The 22,810-nt window shown below is 37.5% G+C and overlaps 1 protein-coding gene across 1 annotated transcript in view; it reads right to left on the reverse strand.

Moving 5' to 3' along the window:
• Window positions 1–236: 236 nt before the first annotated feature.
• LOC131044783 (alpha-L-arabinofuranosidase 1) overlaps window positions 237–22,810 on the reverse strand; it is a 230,667-nt gene continuing 208,093 nt past the window's right edge. The window contains exons 11-17 of the mRNA XM_057978219.2: window positions 3,911–4,029; window positions 3,708–3,779; window positions 3,525–3,628; window positions 3,020–3,076; window positions 2,624–2,822; window positions 863–1,009; window positions 237–739 (exon numbers count right to left, since the gene is read on the reverse strand). Of these exons, the coding sequence (XP_057834202.2) occupies window positions 620–739; window positions 863–1,009; window positions 2,624–2,822; window positions 3,020–3,076; window positions 3,525–3,628; window positions 3,708–3,779; window positions 3,911–4,029 (818 nt within the window). The 3' untranslated portion in view covers window positions 237–619. The remainder of the gene's footprint in view (window positions 740–862; window positions 1,010–2,623; window positions 2,823–3,019; window positions 3,077–3,524; window positions 3,629–3,707; window positions 3,780–3,910; window positions 4,030–22,810) is intronic.

Genomic DNA, 22,810 nt, shown 5'->3' on the forward strand with positions numbered 1-22,810 from the left:
CAAACACCTGTGTAGCATCACATGAAAACATACCCCATATCTTACAAACAGTTGAAAAATTACACTATCTTCGAACATATCTTGCAACAGTTTCTACATTATAGTTTTATGAGTCTATTACAGCAATATTTAGCTAATATACTATATGATACTGATAATGTTGTAGATGTAATTAATTGTTTAATGTCTTTGTGTGAAACTTATCCTTCCAAAAAGATACCGTCAGGAATGCTCAATTAATATGCAAATGTAGTTCTTTATTAGTATTAATTAAAAGACAAAAGGCATCATACACAGCACAAATAACTTGGTTTGTGTCAGATACCATTCAGAGACAGTATTTTAACTGAAATGGATAACCTTTATGAAATCTTTCTGTTATCATGATCTTAAAATATTCAGATTGTTATAATGCAGTATTTGAAAATTGAAGCAATTTCGTCCACTTTCCAAGTCTTGTGCTGAATTATTTCTTATATCTATGACAGGAATTTTAAGAACAGCCAAGTCATCCCAACTGCTGCTTTGGCAACACATCATGGGAAACCTGAACATAAACCTGGATAGATTTTTTGGTATCTGCAACCAGCATTGCAGAAGCCAAAATGTATAAATCGTTTCATATTGCTGAATGCAGAGAAGGATCAATTGGCAGATCAATTGAAATAACAGAATGTGAAGGCACCAAAATACTTTTATCAGTTCCATTATTTCTCAGTGTGAATGGTTTAGGTGCAACCTGCATCATCTCCCACATGCAATAGAAAAAAATATGTTATTTGCCAAAATTCCATCTCTACTTTGAAATATTCACACTCTCAGACAAAATTATGATTTGGATATGGGAAATCTTCAATCATACCTTTCCTGGTTGGTCAAATGAATTTTCATCCATCACATCATTAGATGTAAGAATGGTCAGTTTTGAATTGGAAAAGTTGATAGAATCAGAAAGTAAACCACTTATTAAGATGTCAAGTGTCAGCTCACGGCTACCAATATTAACAGCCTACAACACAGCTTCAAATGGTTAGGTATGTGATACTATCAATATTCCACAATATAGTGCCAGATTGCCAAACATGAGCATAAACAAGATAACAAATTTTTGAAATAATATATAAGAAACTTTCTCATGGTTGAGATTCTGAAGGGAATAATTCTTCCTCTATTGCATCTTTAAAAATCATATGTTTGAGGGAAAATAGTACATAGCACCAGTGATTGTAGAAGAAGCCATTGAAAATTACAACTAAGATAGATTGCAAACCTCAAGCAGTTAATTGTGAATCGAAACTGTAAAAAATGGCATTTGGTTTCCAAATTACCAGGGGGTTTTCTTCCTTTTTCCCAAGTTCAATGGAGATCATTCACATTGAGAATGGGAAAACAAAAAGTAGCTGTCTGTTTAATGATTGGGTAATGTTTCTCACTTCATGTATGGAAATAAGAGGAAAACACCTAAAAGACAACAGATATGAATATGATAAATATGGAAGGAGTAGAGATGGATGGCAGCTAGTTCAAGACAGTCAAGGAACTCCTTACACTGTGCGCGGGCTCATCCTTGTAGATCATATTGTGAGGTTTGTCTTAGTGACATGAGCTTATGATCAAACACTTATGAACTGACCAAACAGGTACAGTATGCTTGACAAACCAAGTTATGGATCCATCCTATAGTATCTACAAGTAGCGCAAGAAAATTCAACTTGGGGATTCCATTGAGAGGCTTAGAGCATGCCATCTAAACATAAATGGCTTCATATTCAAAAAAGTTATCCAGAAGCACAAATGAGAAAAGATCATCATGTATTCATTAGTTAAGAATAACATGTGCTGATAGTTAAATACTCGACAGACTACTACAGAAAATTCAACTTGGGGATTTCATTGAGAGGCTTAGAGCATGCCATCTAAACATAAATGGCTCCATATTCAAAAAAGTTATCCAGTAGCACAAATGAGAAAAGATCATCATGTGTTCACTAGTTAAGAATAATATGAGCTGATAGTTAAATACTGGACAGACTACTACTTAATATTTGTCTAGCAATGTAAGCTTAAAATGGTAGTTACAATAGATACGCAGTGGAACATGGAAGGGTAAAGAAAAGCATTGCATAGACTAGAGCTGTGACAGAGAAGCAATATATTCTGCTCCGTTTTGCCATTAGCATTGTTAGTTTTTTGAACAACCCTGCTCTGCCATAGGAAAAAATTATTGTTTAGGAGTGCTGCATTACTATGTGAAAATTGGAACTCCACTGAACTCATGCCATGAAGACATGTGAGGCCTTTTTAACAATATAAAAACTCAATTTTGTACCAAATACTAATCTCTTTCTTTCTTTCCAGTATAAATGCTCAAATTTCAGTTTTCTACCATATACTAATCTCTTCTTTCTTGCAGTATTAACCATAAATAAAGATTGTTTGTCTCTGACAAGCCAGAGAAATAAGGTCCATTTCGATTTTATTTTTAACCTAGAATACACAAAAAAGGAGGAATATCTATTGGCATAGGGGATCGTGCAAAATAATTCAATAAGCACCCTTTCTAAAAGATCATCATTATTAATACGACAATGTATACTTATGAGACTGCTAGGAAAAATCATACTTTTACTCTAATGTACTCATCTTCACTCTCTGAGCTTTTCCACCTTATTGCAGAAGCAACAAATCCAGATGAAGCATTTCCTTGAATTGAAACAGGAAGAAGTATAGCACCACTCGATTCCTTGAAGAACTGTTGTACCCAATAGCTTGGAGTTCCATATTGTTGCCACGAATCAAATACAATAGCATCTGGGTTCCACCTGTGTCCGTATTCATACTTGTATAAATTAAACCTTCCATCAAAAAGTTACTGAAACTACAACTGGTGACTTTATGCATCAATGAAATTAAAATACTAAGATAAAAAAAGAGCAAAAAAAAAGGCACATATCAAGAAGAAAAGGTAACAGAATTAAAATACAAAAATAAGGATTTCTATAATAACTAAGAGAAAAACCTGCGATCATTGGTGTTGACAAACAGTGGTGCATAGCTTGCCATCTCCACAATATCACTGCTAGGACCAATGAAACAGATGAATATTCATTTTGTTATCAAAAGTCTCAATAACATTCTGCAGAACTATATTAATAGCTTTCCCACAAATATCACTATAAGACTTAAAGGATTCTTTAATCTTAGTGCTCTGGTTCGCAACTATTTAAGGTTTATATGCATTCTTATGAGATTTTTAGGACCACTCAATCTAAGGGAGATTGGGCTGAACCTATTGAGAATTAAAAAGAAAGAAAGCTGCATTTTCAAAAAGTTTAAACCAGTCATAAGCTCTAAAAGAAAAGAGAACAGAAATGCCATGATTAATATTTTATTCTTCCTTGTCTAGCAACTCGATAACTAGCCGAAATGAATCAACACAAAGCTTGCATTCAACGTAGAACTTATTTAAAGTTTCAACTTCAGTGAAATTGATGTGACAAGAAGATAGGGGAACAATTATAGACCTGTTTATTTCTAGACCAATAAGAAAACCAGCTTCCCCTAGTGCTGCCAATAAACTGCCTTTTCCAGCATCTTTTCCAGTCACAGCATATTCACTCACAAAGGCCTAAAAAATGTCAGTCATCAGATAAATTATTAAATACGACCTCAGGAGGAAAATTCATCACCAACCAGAGAAATAATACCTTTGGTCCTGTTCGTGTTGTATGATCAAATTGATGGGTCATAGAAAAGATGTTGCTTGCTGATGTATAGATCTGTCAAAAAAATTAAGCTTGTGTTTCTTATCTGTTCGGTAAGAGGCAAAATTACCAGAACATGATCCCCAAAAAAATGATAAATGGTCTCCAATAAGCTTTGCATAAAAAATTGCTCAGTCTGCACTTACATGAAAATCATATATGTCTGCAGGATGATCGAGTGGTCGATAAGATCCATCACAGTTGGAGATAATTTTGATATCAGGATAAGACATTCTTATTGCATTGTAAAATTTCATATAATTTCCTGAGGAATAAATGACGAGAATGAGTAAAACCCAATGCCTGATATTACATGTGACATTTTACTTTGGACAGCAATCAAAATTGGAGAAGATGTCAGTAAAGCATGCTTTAAACTCAGAAACAATATGATCTCAGGACAATCACAGAGAAACTTATGAAAGGAGGAATGATAACCCCTCACCACAATATTTATTAATTATATTCTCAACCTTAGTTTCAGAATAAAATGCTACTCATACAAAGACTCCAACCAGGGTTTGAACATTCTGGCAAGTACTCACCAGACTCAACATAACTCACAAGTTTTTATGATTGGCAAGTACCACGCATGTTACTTTGCGAGACCCAGTCAGACCCAATGAATCCAACAAAAGACTAGGTTAGCACCAAAACAGAAAAAAAATGAATAAAACCCTAAAATCTGACTTTGAGTGTATTTTTTGTCTTAAGAAATTTGAATCTCAGCTATTGTCATATCTCCCATGTGGGCCACCTTCATGCTAAATATTGCAAGGGTCATATAATAATAATACTAATGAAAATAAATCAAAAAATAGAAGATAAAGCTGAAACCAAAGGAAAGGCGAAAAACACTTGCCAACAATCATTTTTGGGAAGGGAGAAACTTGAATGCAAGCATTGACGACTAAATATGAGGAGGGGGTCACCTATAACAATAAATGAGGAAGCATGTGGAGGCACATCTTTGGTATGAAATCCTTCAAGAAATGTGCTCTTGTGGAAATACCAAGATGGAAAGATATGAACAAAACAGATTTGATGAAAAGGCTTTAGAAACTTTCAAGCAGACACAATTGGCGAGTGTAAAAGCTAGACTCCACGACCTTTTTTGGAATCCTCCTCACCTAGATCGAAAAAAGAGCTTTTGAATAGGCAATAGATGTCCAGCAAAAATAAAAGGAGAGGCAATTTTCGTTAGAGCGAGCAGGTGCTTCCCATTGAGGAGCATGTTGTAGGTTTAAGGAGAGTCACTCCCCTGCAAGTTGGTTATGACAAGAGGGAGGTCAAAGGCATTTCCTTTGATAGTGGCCACCTCTCATTCTCTCCAATGGTCACCAATGATGTTAAAAGGTAGATTGAAAGGAAGGAGGAGAGGGAGAAAATGGAGCTTTGGATCATGTTTCCTGTTAGGCCTTGCCAATTTTCATGCCCCAAGATCCATGTCTTGGTCAAGTAGCCCATTTGAAAATCCAAAGTTGTCAAGTATTGAAATTTTTGGGTTATCAGGTTTTTGATGTTCTTCATACCTAAGTGATTCCTCTATCAATTCCCTGAAACCTCACTAATTTGCTTCTAAAAGCTGCTAAAGTGTTAATATTGTCGTCTTGTTGGTCGTCAAGGTTTCCTTTGTATCATTGCCATTTTGGCATTTGTTCCTCCATTCCCCCAATCGTCGAAACCCCACTTGATTCATTATGAAAATGCCTAAATTTCATACTTTTGGCGTTCCACAATTCATCATACTCTCTTACCATTTAGGCATAAGGAAGGTCATCTCACTGATCGCCAATTTCCGTCAAGTCTCTGTGAAAACAACCAAGTGTCAACCTTTTGACATTTCAACAATCATCCTCTCTTATTATTTTGGGTACAAATCAATACATGTGGACTTCCCGATTGCTGACCCTCAATAGTTTCTTGGGAAGGTGATGGCACTGCTAGTGAAAGAGAAAAATGGAGAAATTCGTAGAGATCAGAGGTTCTAAGTGTTCCAAGAAACCCGAGAATCTTTGATAGTTATTGTTCCAAATAAAATTATGACAATTTCTTCTATGAGGTTGTATCGACGAGTTCCAAAGGTGCCTGAACCTTTGTTGCTCATCAATAAGGTTCTCGAAACCATCATCAATGCCAACAATATTTCCTGGAACTACCCTTGGTAGAAACAAAGAGAGAGATCGAGTGATTCAAGTGGAAGTTCCTCATGAGGTGGGAACCCTCGATAAGGAAAACCAAGCAAGAGTCCTCAAGTCTTCAATGGTTTAAGATGAAGGGAGATGGCTAAAGGATACATTTAGTTTCAGGTTGACAAGGTTTAGAACTTTAGAGGTAAAATGGCTAAGTTGAGCATTAGTTGGAGTAGGAAGTGGTTCTTGCAACCCTGAGAACTCTTGACAGGTTCCCAATTCTCAGTAAATCCTGAATGTTGGAAAAGTTAAAGGCCATCAATGACAAAGGAGCGAAAAGGGAAAGATTGATGAAGACAAAAGGAAGTGTTGAAGATTCCAAGTTTTCTAGGAAACTATAGAACCCTCGTTTGGTTCTAGTTCCAGCTGTAGGTGTTAATTTTGTTTCTAGTTGATTGCAAACCCCCGAAGAAGAAAGTTGACGAAGTGAAAGAAAGAAAAGATTCTAAGTTTTGACAAATCTCCAAGCTAGTGAACCTCAAGATTTGCTAAAAAGGGTTCTAAGGTTTGTGCTTTCGTTGAAACACCAAATCTGATAATCAATTTAAATATCCAATGTGCCATTTTCATGCTATTTTCATGCCAACAGAGTGAAATCTCCAATTTGATCAAACATCAGTTGCATGAGGAGATTGGCCCTTAACATCTCTAGTTTCACTGCAAAAATGAATAGTGGCATATATTGTTGATGAAGACTCCTAGTCTACACACGAGGTTGCATGCAAAGTTGTTGTTAATTGGATCTAGGGCATGATTCTCTTTCCCAACAACATGCTAGTTTATTCTTGCTTTTAAAAGAGGAATTGAGGTCATTTTGAAAGGTGTTGGAAAAATTCTGAGCTTGAGAGAATTTTGGGGGCAAGATAATGTTGTTTTGTGTTTATTTCTGGGTAATAATAGTCCATGATTTATGCAATTTTTCTGTAACAACACCGCATACTTTGATCTCAAGAATATACAAATACATGCTTTAAGTGTGTTGTCTCCAATTTTTGATACAATAATTTTTGGACAGAATAACCAAGGATTGTAAAATCCATCAATAAACATTTGTTGCATCTTTGTTGTTTTCACTTGCTAGTATTTTTTCAAGATAAATTGTAATTTTTTTCATTGAAATTAATAAAACAATTGCTGTAACAAAATGGATTTTGATGTAGGATCACATTGTTAGCCCATTGTAGGTCAAATTATTACAAGCTGATAATTCTTGAATGAATGTTTAAGTATATTGATAATTTGTGAAATGAAAATGTCTGTCTAGTAACTCTCTAACCCAGAATAGGAACTTATCAGGATTTTTGTTTCCCCACTTAGAATTGATTTTTAAAATGATAAATGATTAATTCCTAAACCAATCTTTTATTTCTCACATATTATTGTTCGTATCTGAATCACAGTGATTACAAAAAACTTTCATGTTTTATGACATAATTCACAAATCCTTGTCAAAAGTATATGAGAGTTAATCTGTTAGGCACGGGGTGATCGAGTTGCTGCAAATCTACAATTAGTGTCATAAAAGGAAACCCACCTAGGTTAGTAGAGCTTGAAATGTAGAGGAAAATATAAGTGAAAGTGTTATATTTGCAGGCCTAACTTCCAACAACTTGAGCATAAGGTCAAGTTAATCTTTAGGGGTTATTGGTGTACAAGTTGGGGTGCCAATAGATTGGTGACTTTGCTGGGGATAGAGTTAATTGATTGCATTATGACTTAGATCTGAAGGTGGTCTCATTTTGTCATAGTATATGTCAAAATTCTGAGTGACCTTTTATTCCTTTTCCCATAATGGGTGGCAACTATGATATTTCCTAAGCACAATCTCAAGAGGGACAAAAGGTCACCATTCTAGGATAATCCACACAAGAAATTGGCAAGATCAACAAAAGGACAAACAGACTTTGGAGAGCTAAGAATGCAAGTAGGCTTTCTACCCCTAATGCTAGCTTCTCAAAACGAAATGAAAATAATGATGATAAGATGGACTTTTTGGTGGTAACAATGATGAACCTGTCAATAGACTAAGTTTAGATAAAGATGATAATGCTTGGATGGGACCTGAGTATCATAAGATCCTTAACAGTCTTGAAAAGGAAAAACAAATGTTTGATAGAAAATGATATAAAGGAAACTTTCTTTTCTCGAGTGAACTCCCTTGAGACCAATTCTAGAAGTACTATACTTGATGGGCATTGTATTGTTGCTTACATAACAAAGTGAGCATTCATTCGGGTATAGTGATATTATTGTCTTTGGATTAGTGGATGGTGTGGAAACTGATCATGATTCACCAAAGGCAATTAGATCTAAAATGAAAGCTGAAATCTCAAGGAAGTCAAAGCTTCTAAAAGAGGAAAATGAGCTCAATGCTGAATTGGATAGGATGGAGGCCCAATGGATAGGAGATGATTTAAAAGGGATTGAAGCATTGGGAAATATAGATCAACTGGGCAATTTTGCTAATCCAACAAAGCCATCTCAAAATATTCTATCCATTAATGTTGAAGGTGCAACCCCACAACAAAGGGTATAGGCAAATGTTAAAGGATCTATCCTCGGTGGACCAAAGAACAATCTAGTTGGAAGAGGTGGAGGCCATGCTCTTGCTAGGCCACCATTGAACTTAGAAAGATACAAGAAATTGGATTTCAGTGGGATCCCTAGATATCCAAATCTAGTCCTGATTAAAGTGAGGACTGCCTTCGATTTTTTTTCTAGAAATTAAGCACTCTTTGGTGAAGATCATTTGAAATCATTCATTAATTTGACTGATGACTTTGATATCGAGGATGAAGATGTCCTCATGAAGCTATTTGTGCAGTCTCTAACTGATGAAGCAGGGGATTGGTACAAAGCACTTCCTGAAGCAAGTATTGACTCATGAGAAGAATTTCAGAGGATATTAAGAGAATAGCATGGTGATAAGACTGACCCAAGATTCATCACAAATGAATTCACAAATATTACCAAAGGTTCAAATGAGGTTTGAGCTTGATTTTAATGCAAGATTCACTAAGTTCATGAACAAAAATCCAGCCTAGCTCAGACTTAATGAATCTCTGTTTGGTTTTGTATTGCAATACATATGATGCTAAGATGGGTTATCAATTGAGAGACAAATCCTCAGACAGGGACGGATGCAACATAAAGTGGCTACTCATATAGAGAGTAGCCAAAGAGCATCAGGGAGCTTCATTAAGGAGATGACATAAAAATCTTGACTAATAATAATCGACACCAGAATGAGGTGTTTACAGCTGAAGACAAATTAGACAAGGTTATGAACACACTGAAAGATTTGAACTACAAAATGGATCAGAATGAAAAAGCTTTTCCTCATAATAAGCCTAATTCTCAAAAGCAATAGAGTGCCAAGGTTATCTTATTGACATTATCACATAGCTTGCCATAATGGCAGGTCTCATAATCAGTACAAGGGGTCTTCAAACAAAGAAACACCAGATCCTCCTATAATCCTGGAGCAAATCTTGTAGAGAAAATTCCTTAGTGTATTGCATGTCAATTGCCTCACTCTCACATGCAGTGTATGGTAGCACAATCCATTGAAACTTATAACAACCCATGTGATGAATGCAGTGATTTTGACCATGTTATGGGTCAAGATGATGAACACCAAGAAATTAATATTATGGCCATTGGATTGTGCTCAGGTTGTGAAGATTCATCATCAAATGAATGTGGTATTGAATCAAACATTAATGATAGATGATTGAACAATAATTAGCAACAACAATTTTTGTTTTGAAGATGAGGAAGAAATTTACCAGCTCCACACTTTTGAAACTGCTGGTCCAGATTTCAGATCAAGGAGGCCTTCTGATAAAGAAATCAATGTAATGTCCCCTTCTCAGTAAGGAGAAGTTCAATGGGCCATTAGCCTAATCCGGAGACCCGTAGGCTAACTGGAAGCAGAAATTAGGGTTTCCTACTTTTGAGGAGGTCTGTGTGAACTGTTTGATGCTTGACTAGTTGGAATTCTACGATTCTGATTGTGGATTCCTTCTGGGTTTTCTGAAAGCTTCGCAGAGGTGTGACATGCATTTAGTTCTGCAAAGAATTCTGAACTTACTATTTTTAGTAAGTTGGTGATAGTTGTCAAGGTTTCTAAGTTTTTGAGCTCATCCATAGGGTTCGAAGAGAAAACTTTTTGGAGTTGTTTTCAAGACTTACTATTTTTAGCAAGTGCCATTTCAGGGAATGCTATTTTTATCAGTTCAATGAAGAGCTCCAATCCAATTCAGTCTGATGATTTTCGGCACTTCAATTCACGGTTCAATTTGGCATTGATCAGTATTTGATTTGCAAGTGATTTATTAAATATTAATACTTTATCCTAAAGTTTAATATTTAATTATTATGATGGCCGACTTGGGAAAGGGAAAGCATTTTTTATTCAAATTTTTTTTATTTAATTCTCCTAAGTCAGGTGCCAAAAATGAAAATGTTTTTTAATGTTGCAAATTGTGGACCAAGGAAAATTTTGAACTTGGAGCCTAGAGGAAGGGGACTTTTATCTTGGATGCCATATGCTTGGAAAATGAAATGAAATGCAATGCCAAATGTGGGTGTAATGTAATGGCATTTGGTTTGGGCGCATTTGGAGAACATTTGAATTTGAATTTGGCCAGGCCAAAGTTATAAATAAGAGCCTTGGGCTCTCATTTTGGTATCCATGAAGAAATTATAACGAAGTGCTGCCAAAATTTGGAATGAAGCTTTGGGGAATGTATACCTCCTAGTTGCTGCTTGATTTTTTGCTTGCAATAGAACAACTAGTCGAGCTTGTGACCTCTCTTCATTCAGAGGAGTGCATTGAAGAACAATGTTGCAGATTCATGTATCATTTTTAGGTGTTTGGAGTGTTTTCTGAATGTTTATGCTGCTGGTTTGTGTGTGCTGAAGTAGAAATCTGTTTGTGGGTCTTGGCGTGTTGGCCAAATCATTTTGGGTACTGACTCTGATTATTTCTACCCCGTAGGCAATGGAGTCTACCAATTTGCAAATCTTAATTTGCACCATGGAATTTAATAATGCAAATTGTACTATCTTGCTGGGTCGTTCCACTTCTTGGCTGCCTCGAGTTGCATGCTGAAGGTTTTTGGCATCTATGTTGCAGGTTTGAGGTTCTAGTCTTGTCCCCTCTGTCATATCTTTTATTTGCTTCTATTCTTGTGTCATTCAGTGGTGTTTTGGGCGAGTTATGAGCATTTCAGTGATTTAGGTAGTGGTTGTTTTCTGCAAATTACCTTTTCAGAATAAGAGTCAGTGGTGTGTTATTTCTCAATGGATGTGTTTGATTTTTTTAAGTGTGTTTAGCTTGGAAGTATTCATTGTAGTGGACAGTATCTTCTCTCTATTCTAAGATTCATTTCTCATCATTGTAAGGCTGGATAGTAGTACTATCAGCCATTTATGGATTGTAAAGCAAATCCCTCTGATAAGTAGAAGAGGTTGGCTTGCCGCCTACATTTGGATTTTGCAATACTGTCCTCCCACTGCACAAGCGGTAGAGTGATTGTTGTTTTTCATTCCTCATCCTCCTGCTGAAAAGTGGTTGAGTGATTGCTATTTTCAGTTTCTTGGCTTGTCCTTGGCTGGTTTACCGCCAAGTGATTTTCAGTGTTTTTAGTATCCCACTGTATAAGCGGAAGGGGCTGGCTTGCCGCCCAAGCATTGTAATAATTCTCAATGTTTTGCAACTAACGATCCCCTCAGCACTGTATGCTTTCACCTTCCCAAATTGGGCACTTGGCAATCAAAAAGTGGAAGGGTTGCACTTTTCAGAATTGTTATATTTTCTTTGCTAACCCTAACGGGTCCTTGTTGTGTTGTAAATTGCAAAATTAAAAAAAAAAATTGTGGGGATATTACAATCAAGGCCTTAATAGATGCTGCAATTGCTCAGGTTAAGAGCAGCTACAATTTGAGAAACAAAGGAAATAATTTTGGACAAGGTAATGTGGGTATCATTTTCGTTGAAGAAAAACAAAATGAAACAAAAAGACCCCAACCCATGCCAAGAATGATGGAATATAAGGGAAAGGTTGGAAAGATAATGCACCTTGCATGGAAACTTTTTAGCTTAAAAGTAAGGCTAAGATTTGGCACTGTATACTCCAATTGATATCATTCAAGTCCCCAATTTCATAAATAATGAGAATTGAAGAGCATAAAGATAAGACTATGGCACTAATAGGTGATATTACATTATGTTCTTCAACTATTACAAATGACACTAATTAGTTAGTGAAGAAGAACATAAAATATGTAAATGAAGTTGATAAAAAGGATAGAAGTTATGAGATCCTTAAGGTTTACTTGGGAACTACATTGAATAAGTGTCTGTAGTCGGCACCCCTAGGTAGTAATTTGCCCAAAAGAAAAAAAAAGTGTCTGTAGTTGGCTGTAATGTCCCCTTTTTAGCGCAACATGATATGGGGTGTCGTTAGCCTATTCTGACATGGTCCCGAAGGCTAACAAGGACATTGATGGGATCCTGAGGTGTTTTGGCCTAGGTGTTTTCGATTTCAGGCCAATCGGTGCTGCTTTGACAGGGTTTCTAGACACTTACTATTTATAGTAAGTTAGTCTCCAAGCAGTGACTTGAAATTTTTAGTGTTTCCCTGGTTGGCATAACTATCAGTAAAAATATTTGAAGGCGACAATGATTTAAAGGGATTATTAACAATGTTTTAATATTTAACGATAAAGTGTAAAGTTAAATTAAATATTTAACTTTATCGTTATTTTATAAGGTTGGGAATATAAAGTAATGTTTAAAATATTAAAAGTTCCCTTTAATGGTACATTGTGGGAAATAATATTTTATTCTAATTGTATTATCCCACATTTAGGAAATGAAGTGTTTGCATCCAGGGAGAAGATATAAAGGGAGGTTGAGAGCTCTCTTTTGGGATATGCTGGGATGAATTAATGTTATGCTGTTGGATTTCGTAGAAATCTGATTATTGGGGCTTGGAGGACGGAATCCCTCTTTGCTAGCATTCTCTTCGCTGTTGAAAGACACAGTCAGGAGGATTAATGGTGTTTTCATTCAGGAAACACATTGGGCTTCATTTGGTGCTCTCGCATGATGTTTTACAGGAGTTTGAAAGTGCGGATTTGAAAATAGTGTTTTGCTACAGTACCGCGTGAATAGTGATTTGCTACAGTACCGCGTGAACAGTGTTTTTGCTACAGTACCGCGTGAACAGTGATTTGCTACAGTACCGCGTGAACAGTGTTTTGCTACAGTACCGCGTGAACAGTGTTTTTGCTACAGTACCGCGTGAATAGTGTTTTGCTACAGTGCTGCGTGAATAGTAAAAATGCTACAGTGCCGTGAATAGTGCAGCTACAGTGCATGAACAGTGTTTTCAGCAGGTTCTATACTTGTGGAGTCCAAGTTTGAATTTGTTTATTATCATATGGTTTGTAATATTCTTCAAATCTGATTTGTATGCTTGGAGTTGGAATTAAATAAATACCATCAGCATTAATCCTCTTGTTTTTGGTATTTGATATGTCTGGTTATTTTTATATTGAATAAACTTTGAAAGCTTTACAATAAATATCAGTTTACCAAATTTATCCTATAGCAAATCAAGAACCAAAAAATCCAGTAGTCAGCTTGCACGCCAACTGTTTGACAAAATTACACTAAGTAAAAAGGACATAAATTTAGTACCGAACAGGGGGTGTCCATTACATTGGCATACATTGCCTATGGTTATATTTGATAATGTTTGTTATCCGGCAATGTATTAATTAGGGTTGTCATTCTCGGGTAGTTAGGTGTCGGTTGTGTACCTCTCGGCAACACTCGACTCCTTTAACTATGTCATGTACTGCCAAGGAAGTAGTATGGTATTGTCAGATCTATTGTAATCCTTGGCTGACCATCTCTGGTCTCTTCTCTGTAATAATTGCATGTGCGAATAAAGATATATTTTACCGCTGTGTCTGGTATGTATTGTCATGTACATTATTATTTCTTGTATTTAATTTATCAATTGTAGCAGTGAACATTTTTGCATAGTTGCCTTCAAAGAAATCGAGTTAGCCTTGAGTGATTCATGTCCGTAGACCCCATTAAAGGTGAGAAGAGGCCACAGGGTGGTCAAGACCAAGCGATTAGGTGATCTGCTGACCCTCTACCGGAGGGAGCATAGAGACGAGTTGGAGCCTGGAAATACTCAGAGTGTTGGGACACTGGAGGTGGACATGTAGAGGACGTGCGCATGTCTGAGAGTGCAAGGAAAGCACTGGAACGTAGCAGTCAGAACAGTTCACCGGAGTGTTGGGGACAGTGAAGGTAGACGTGTAGAGGATGCCTGCGTGGTCAAGAGTGTAGGGAAAGCACCAAAACGTAGCGGTTAAAATAGTCCACCCAGGTCAAGCACACAAGGCGAATACACACGGTACCTTCCGAGTGAAAACAATGGTGAACACCCAGGAGAAGCAAAAACTGCCCAAGTGCACGGGGGATGGATTAGAGGACCTCGTACGACATTGCAAAACATGTATAACCATTTGGGAGGCAAATGGCCAAGACGACCAGGAATACTAGTTGAAGGCGTTTCCGGCCACCCTTCGGGGGATGGCAATCAATTGGTATATCGACCTTGACTCTCATTACAAAACAAGATGGAATAATCTGAAGAAGGCCTTCGAGGAGGAATTCAAACTCCTGAGGGATGATAATGAGATCGTGGCCAAAATCTATAATGGCAAGCAAGGGAAAAATGAGAGTGTACGCGCTTACAACCGTAGGCTCAAAGAATTGTTGAACAAGATGGAGAACCAGCCAGCCGACAGGTTGAAGAAGAGGTGGTTTGCGAAGGGATTGATACCCTCACTGCGCAAGAAGATGAAAATAGTGCCTCCATCCTCGTACACCGATGCTTACAATTGGACGATGGACATCGAGAGTGAAAACAAAACCTCCTCCTGAGAGAAGAGGAAGACTGACGATGATGAGAGCCCCGAAGGTAGCAATGACGAAGAATCCAAAACCGTACGAGCCCTTCGACGGGATATGTTGAGAATGATGAAAGAATTGAAGGCTGAGAAAGGAACCAACAGAGAAGGTAATGAACTATGGTGTATTGAGTGCAAAAGTGAGGGGCACACAAAAGGTAATTGTCCTAGAAATATGTTTTGTGAAGTTTGCCAAGTGCTGGGGCATTCAATCAAGGAGTGCCCATACAATTTGAAGATGAGAAGTACACAAGTACTCTTCACACAAGGTGAGTCCAGGCCATCGAAATCACAGAATGTATTGCCAAGCGGTTATGGAAATCAATGAGGGCGAAACCAAATACAGTATGACTCCAAAGGACGTCCTATCATACAATGCTGACAATGTAGTGAATGGGGACACTTTGCCAGAGATTGCCAAAACAAGAAAGACAACGTACAATTATTGTGCAAATGGTGTGGACCAAGTGACCATGAAGACACCAACTGTCCAAAGTAGAAAGGGATAAATATGTTGGACGTCAAAGAGCCAAACGAGGAGGTACTCGCAATCACAAGGTTACAATGCAAAAAAGTAGTGTACCTCAATCCCCATACGAAGAAGGAAAGACTTCAAGAGGCAAAGGCCAATGTTGAACGGGTGACGGCGGAGGAGTGAAGGGCCTCTCATGATGCCCCCAATACTCCATAGTCGAAGTCCGAGAAAAATATCATAAAACAAATGTTGCAAGCTACTGTACCAGTATGAGTATCTGACCTTATGCAGACTAAGCCACAATCGAAAATGGCCCTCACAAATGTAGTTGGTGACAATATCATTGGCCAGGAACGCCGGAGTCGACGGCAAAATCACCTGGCACATCTACCATTGACCAGCTAGTGGCAAAACCATCTGGCACATCGGCCACGGACCCTATGTTGCTCATTGTGAGTATTGACCGAGAACCAGCTATAGTAGAAATGGAGATCATGGGACGAAAGCTGACCAATACCATTGTGGATGGTGGTTCTAGAGTAAATGTATTGCCACAAGAAACATGGAGGGAGGGGTTTGGGCAAACCAACTCTCTGGCCACCAACATTCCACCTTGTCGGTGCGGACCAGCATGGTATCAAGCCCTTGGGAACACTCATGGCACAGGTGGTTGTCAACACCCAACATTTCTTCCTTGACTTTGTTGTTATTCTATTGGAGAAAAAGGCCTATGACGCTCTCCTCGGGAGGGATTGGCTGATCATGGTGAAGGCAAATAATAACTGGAAGAACACACTCTCCATCAAGAATGAAGGGTGAAAATATGTGATTGACTTGAGGAACCAGGTGGTGAGTGAAGAACTGACATCCTCCGACTCAGAGTCCGAGGGTGGAGAGCTAGGTATGGATGAAGGGAGGAAATACATGGAACTCAACAATGAAGGGGTGCTTGAGTTGGAAGATTACTCAGGAGATGATGACACGAGTTCCCTGAATGGATTATTTCACTAGCAGATGGAGGACTACGAAGTCTTCCACCCCAAGTGCAACATGCTACAGATCGACAGAATCAAGGAAGTGCACGCGGAACCTCATAGGGGGCAAAGCTGTATTGGGGAACCCTACAGGGTTGAGGAAAGGACTGCACACGAGCTATGTACAAAAAATGTACGGAAGGGGGAATTAAATTTGAATGAGCCATATGAGTTGAAGTTGTATGCCACAGATATCTAGAGGGTAAGCTCGTATGCACATGACAAGATGTCTAGAGAGAGAAAGTGTTTGCACGAAGTATGGTCGTACGGGGTGGGTGAGAAATTGAGCAAGGATTGTAGGTGAGGAGAGGCAACTTTGGCCAGGAGAATTTCTTTACAAGCAAGGTTACCACATCGAACGGAATTTACAGGGTGAAGGAGAATCTGTACAAGGGTTGCAAAGTGTAGAGAAAACAACACAAAGAAAGAGACATGGTTCATATGGACACGTACGAAATTGGCAAGGCAAACAACCAACCGTATGGGATCTGCACACCACCAGCTGGCCGACGTACGGACTGGTACAAAGGAAAGGAACATTTGATGGATCCGTACGGATTGACCAAAACACAAAAGGGTCATTGTACGGAATTGTGTTGACCAATTATTGCCGAAGAAGATCATTCGTACAAAGGCGACAGTCGTACGGACCCATACAACAATTGCAGAGAACAAGACCATCATATGATTCCGTACGAAATTCCCAAAATATAAGAGGGTCTTTGTACGAAGTTGAACAGAATTGGCAGAGCCGAAAAGGATCACTGTACGGGAATTCAGATAGCCTTGAAAGACTATCGTACGAAATTGGGAGAGCAGAAAATTATTGTTGTATGGATCCGTACAGGAGGCACTTAGGTGTAAAAAGCAAAAAGAAGAGTTGTATGGACCCATAGAAAGGAAGAAAGTACACAAGGATCCATACAATGCACATAGAGATTCGTACGAGGATGGATATGAACCGTACGTGAGGAATCAATCTAGGCCACAAGTGAGTAAAAGTTGCAAGTTGTTCATGGAAATGCCACTTGCATCATGGTTAAACACTGCAAAATCTCAAATTTCAGGGTTCATCAACAAGGTTTTTGGCATCTTAAAAAACCACGAAAATCATGTGCCATGGAGTTTCCTGTGGTTCTGAAGGTTGTAGTTTGGTGTTGGTGGTAGGGGCGCTGCCTCTCGACCCCACCTTGTACCGCGACAGGGAGCGCACCCTGGGTGTTGCCCCAGGACCCTGCGAGGGGCGCTACCCCTCGACCCTTACAAGGGGCACTGCCCCTTGACCCCGCTGGGAGTGCTGCCCCAAACCATCGCAAGGGGCACTACCCCTTGACCCCATTGGGGACGTTGCCCCCAAACCCCCATGTGATTTGGCAAATACACTACAAGTTGGGGTTGTCCAATACAAGTCATTACCTACACTCTTGTCTTTAGTCTTTCCAGATATTACTTGATGTTTACTTGTCGTCTGGAAGATGACTTTTTCTTTTGGGGGGGATGACGTAGTCGGCATAAATTGCTTATGGTTATATTTGATGATATTTATTATCCGACAATGTATTAATTAATTGTATTAAGTAGGGTTGTTACTCTCGGGTAGTTAGGTGTTGGTTGGTTGATGGTTGTGTACCTCTCGGCAATCATCGGCTCCTTTAAATATGTCGTGTACCGCTAAGGAAGTAGTACGGTATTGTCAGATCTATTGTAATCCTTGGCTGACCATCTCTGGCCTCTTTTCTGTAATAATTGCATGTGCGAATAAAGATATATTTTACTATCGTGTTTTGTATGCATTGTCATGTACATTATTATTTCTTGTATTTAATTTATCAGTTGTAGCGATAAACAATGTCCATCGCAAGTGGACCCATCATATGTAACCACCTTGTTAATAAATGACAAGCTAGTAAAAAAATGCATTATTGACTCTAGACTCTGGAGCATCGAAAAATGCCATGGATCTGTCAATCATGAATCAACTTGGTCTCCAAGTTAGTAGATCACATGGAAAATGCTTTGCATGGACAAGATAGTAAACAAATGCATGATTGATTTTGGAGCATCAAACAATGTCATGCGGTCAATCATGAATCAACTTGGTCTCCAAGTGAGTAGATTATATGGAAAATGCTTTTCATGGACTCGAGGGAGGTACCTCTCATTAGCATTATGAAAGATTTGGATATCAAATTGGTTGCATTCCCAAAGAAAACATACAATATGCAAGTCATAGTAGTTTGTAATGTCCCTACTCGTTAGAGATCATTAACTTGCAAAATAGATTGTTAGAATACAACAAACATATATATATATATAAGTAATCTAAATTGCAATCTAACTTTAAAATACTTAACATAATCACAACTTTTATCTAATAAAAAGGATACGATTGCCATACGAAAGTATGTCCTTAGGCGGCCATGAAGCTCGCCTTCTTGGAACCCATCTTGGTTCCAAGCCCTCTAGGAAGTCGAAGGTGAATTCGACTCCTGTCTTGAATGCAATTTTTTACATCCAAGCCCTCCAGGAAATCGAAGGTTAATTCGATTCCTGTCTTACACCCAAGCCATCCAAGGAAGACCCTATGTCAATTCCTTGCCTTGGATGATGCATCCCATCATCCAAGTCCTCAGAGGGGACCGGCCAGATCCGTTTCTTCTTGGATGAACTTAGTCAACCAAGCCATATATATGCATATAGATATTCAATATATACTACCTACCAAAGATTATCATAATCCCTCCATTAGGCTAAGGGAATTTCTTCCCTATAACCTTCATCATATAATCACATTAATATTACATTTTATAATTCATTACTGTTTTCCATTCCATAATTTACGTCTTCATTTACATATTCTTTAATCTTTCTAATGATCCTAAATATACATACATATTCTACATAGATTCCTATCTTTATTGCTACATTCATATAAGTAATCATTAGAGATATATGTATATTCATAAAAATGCATTAATATGTGTGTGTGTGTGTGGCACACACATATATACCTTAAGACTTCTTAACCCCTCTTACCTGTACGCAGATTGTAGCCTGCGGTTGGAGTTCGCACTGTAGATGTTGCCTGCAGATTGGGAGACATACCACAAAGAACACAAATGTTACTTCCTGTAACTTGATAACAATTCTGATCTGATCTTATCAATGGTGATGTCACTAGATGCTTTTGATTCCTTCCCTTTATATCCTTCAATTTGAGGGAGAGGTCACACCTCTTCATCATGTATGCCCTTTGGCAAGAGACATACCCTTTCACCATTAGCACCCTTTGAAAGAGTGTAACTCTTCATTATTTCTACCATTTGAAAGGGACACAACCTTTCATATTCAGATCTGCACTTATTATTTAAATCAAATCTGCACTTCTCATCACCAAATTATCCCCCCTCTCAAATGAGGTTTTCTTCTCCCTTTTATATATCATTGTTGAGGGAGTCACAACTTTTCCTTTCATGTCTTTTGACTTTTCATTAACTTAATTAATTTTTTATTAATCATATTTAATTATATCATTTTATATTTTAATTTTATTATTATCATTTATTATTAAATTCTATTTCAAAGAGGGGATATTACATAGTTGACGTTCCTCCTCAATATGGGATGTTACTGTCCAGAAGGTGGTCTGCAATAGAAGGGGCACGTATCCAAATGGATTCATTATGCCCTCATCTCTATCAATGGTAGAGATTGTGAAATTGTACGAGGAAAAGAGATCTCATACCATTATTGAAAAGTTTGAGCCTCATAAAGAAGTTTGTTTCATTCATGCTAACACACATAACTTGAAGTTTGAAACAACTAAGCATGCTCAAGTTAAAGAAACATCCCTTCAGCAAGAAGTCCAAACAATTCTTGATGATGATGGTATATGATTGATGCACTTTGATGGTGCATATTCAAGATAAGGATCAAGAGTTGTGGTCATTCTTATTCACCTACTGGTAAGACTTTTAAATATTATTTTACCCTCTCTTTCAGTTGCACATATAATATAGTTGAGTATGAAGCTCTGCTATTGGGTTTAAATATGATTGTTATTTTTGGATTCCGTTTGGTCTCCAAGAATCTTGGAGAGTCTGTCTATTTATAGTAAGTCGTCTGGTTGGCTCTGTTTGTTATTATTCTTCATCAAGATCAATCCAATGCGATTGGATTTTGATTCCAATGTGTTTTGACAATTTTTGCTAATTTGGTCATTAATGGTTTATTTTAATTATTTTTATTAAGGATGCTATAATTATATTAGAATATTTTACAAGCACCTTAGTGTCTTAGCTAAATCATGTGTGCTTTTAACAGGGACCTATAGTGTCAAATTTTCATTATTTTAACGAAAAGGTCATTTTCAAAGTAAAAAGGGAAGTTTAATTAAATAAAGTGAATTTTTAAATGGTTCTTTTTGAAAGTTGGCTGGAAAGTGTATAAACATGCATTTGAGGAGATCATTTGATATGTTGAAGAATAAGATATTTTCTCTGGAAACCCTTGGGGTTTGAGGGTTGTTTGTTTCATCCTTCTGGAGGGCAAAAATACTGCTGAAGAAGATCAACTTCAATTATGAGGGATCCACCATGGTTGATGTTGTGAGATTCATGCAAAATCTCAGCTTGGGTTTGATTACAAGTTTTGAAGTTGAAGGTTTTGTTATTGCAGGTTTCATTAGGTTTGCAGTTCAAGTTATGTTAGTTTTTCTTGACATGTGTGCTTCGTTGAAGAATATAAAATATTTAATTGCAGCACTTGGTTTAGAATCCAACAGTGTCAACCATAGAGGAAGGGCCGATTAATTTATTTCTATGAGGCTTGTAAGCCTCTTTCATTTTAGCTGATGCTATTCCATAACAAGGAGCCAAGCTGATTAAGGGAGATTCGATCTTTTGGAACAACTTGGCTTAATAGACAATTTATTTAAAAAGAAACGTGAGGCATTGGGTCAGGTGATGAGGTTAAAAAGCCAAACCAAGCAACATTGCTGCTGATTGAATAATAGAATAGGACTAAAGACAAAATATTTTGAATGAATGAATGAAAGATTTTAATAACGTTAACAAAGCTGAAGCGGCCTATGTGACCCAAGAAGAGCATGCACCCCCAAAAATAGGGCACCAACGCTTTTATACAATTTGTAAGCTCCTCTTTAGATTTGCCCTTCCACTACGAATTTTGATCAATAGGTTTGTTGTTTTGTCCAATTTTGTTTCCTCAAACAAATTTCTTAAATTGTTCATTTTAAAATGTCCTCATAATTGGTATAGACGTCACTATATGTTGGGCACTTCATGACAAAGTGTTTCTCTGTCTCTACCACTCTTGTGTTGCAAAATGGGCATATTCTCTTTTCCCATTCTTCTTTTGGTATCATCCATCTACATATTTCACACCTCAGGTGATAAGAGCTAGTTCTCAATTTAGCTATCAACACTTTTGCTTTCCATTTAGTATTTACTCATATGTAGCTTTTTTCCTCATGATCTCCCATTGGATAATAGACTTTTGTATGCCCATTTTGTTTTGACCATAAGCTACTCCTAAATTTTTCCCTCACAAACTTTTTTATTTCTTCATTGGTATCTGGACATTCCTGAATTTTAATGTCCCATTACTTCATCCATTTGTTATTTTTATTTCATCCATGTGTTCTTCCTTCTATCTAGCCTTTCCTCCAAAATCATCTTAGGCCAACAACGTTTTTCTATATTTTGAGTTTTCTTGAGGTGACTTAACAAACGGACCATCATTGATGCTTCCAAAGGAAAGGTACCAGTTTCTACCAATAAAATCTCGTACAAGACAATGGTTTTAATTTTGAGATTGCTTGTGATTATGTTTTTGAATTCTTTCTACTTGCCTCCATTTCTGATCTGACATGTTGCTGCCCCAAATTTCACATCTGTAGAGGATCACCAGGATGACCAACAAACCAAAAAGAATTATCTTGGTTTTCTAATCCCATAACTCTATATTTCTACATCTATTTTATAAGGAATATAGTGCTTTCCATCCTCCTTGAATTCTTCTTGCTCTGCATGTTTCCCAATTGAGTTGTGAAAATCAATCCCAAGGTACTTGTACTCATTCACCACTTCTAACAAATTGCCTTCAAAAAGAAAAGTTATTTTGTGTGTTTTTATTTCTTTTCAAAGAGAAGATCATCACTTTGATTTTGTTAACATTCACTTGCATCCCAACCTATTGACAAAAGGTTTCAAGTGCCTTCAAGTGTTCCCTTAGACCATAAGCTGTTTTTGCATTTTAAATGAGGTCATCCACATATAGAAGCAATTTTATTACATAATAAGCCAAATGCACTCCTTCTCC

The sequence above is a fragment of the Cryptomeria japonica genome, chromosome 8 (assembly GCF_030272615.1).
Source record: "Cryptomeria japonica chromosome 8, Sugi_1.0, whole genome shotgun sequence".
Lineage (NCBI taxonomy): Eukaryota > Viridiplantae > Streptophyta > Pinopsida > Cupressales > Cupressaceae > Cryptomeria > Cryptomeria japonica.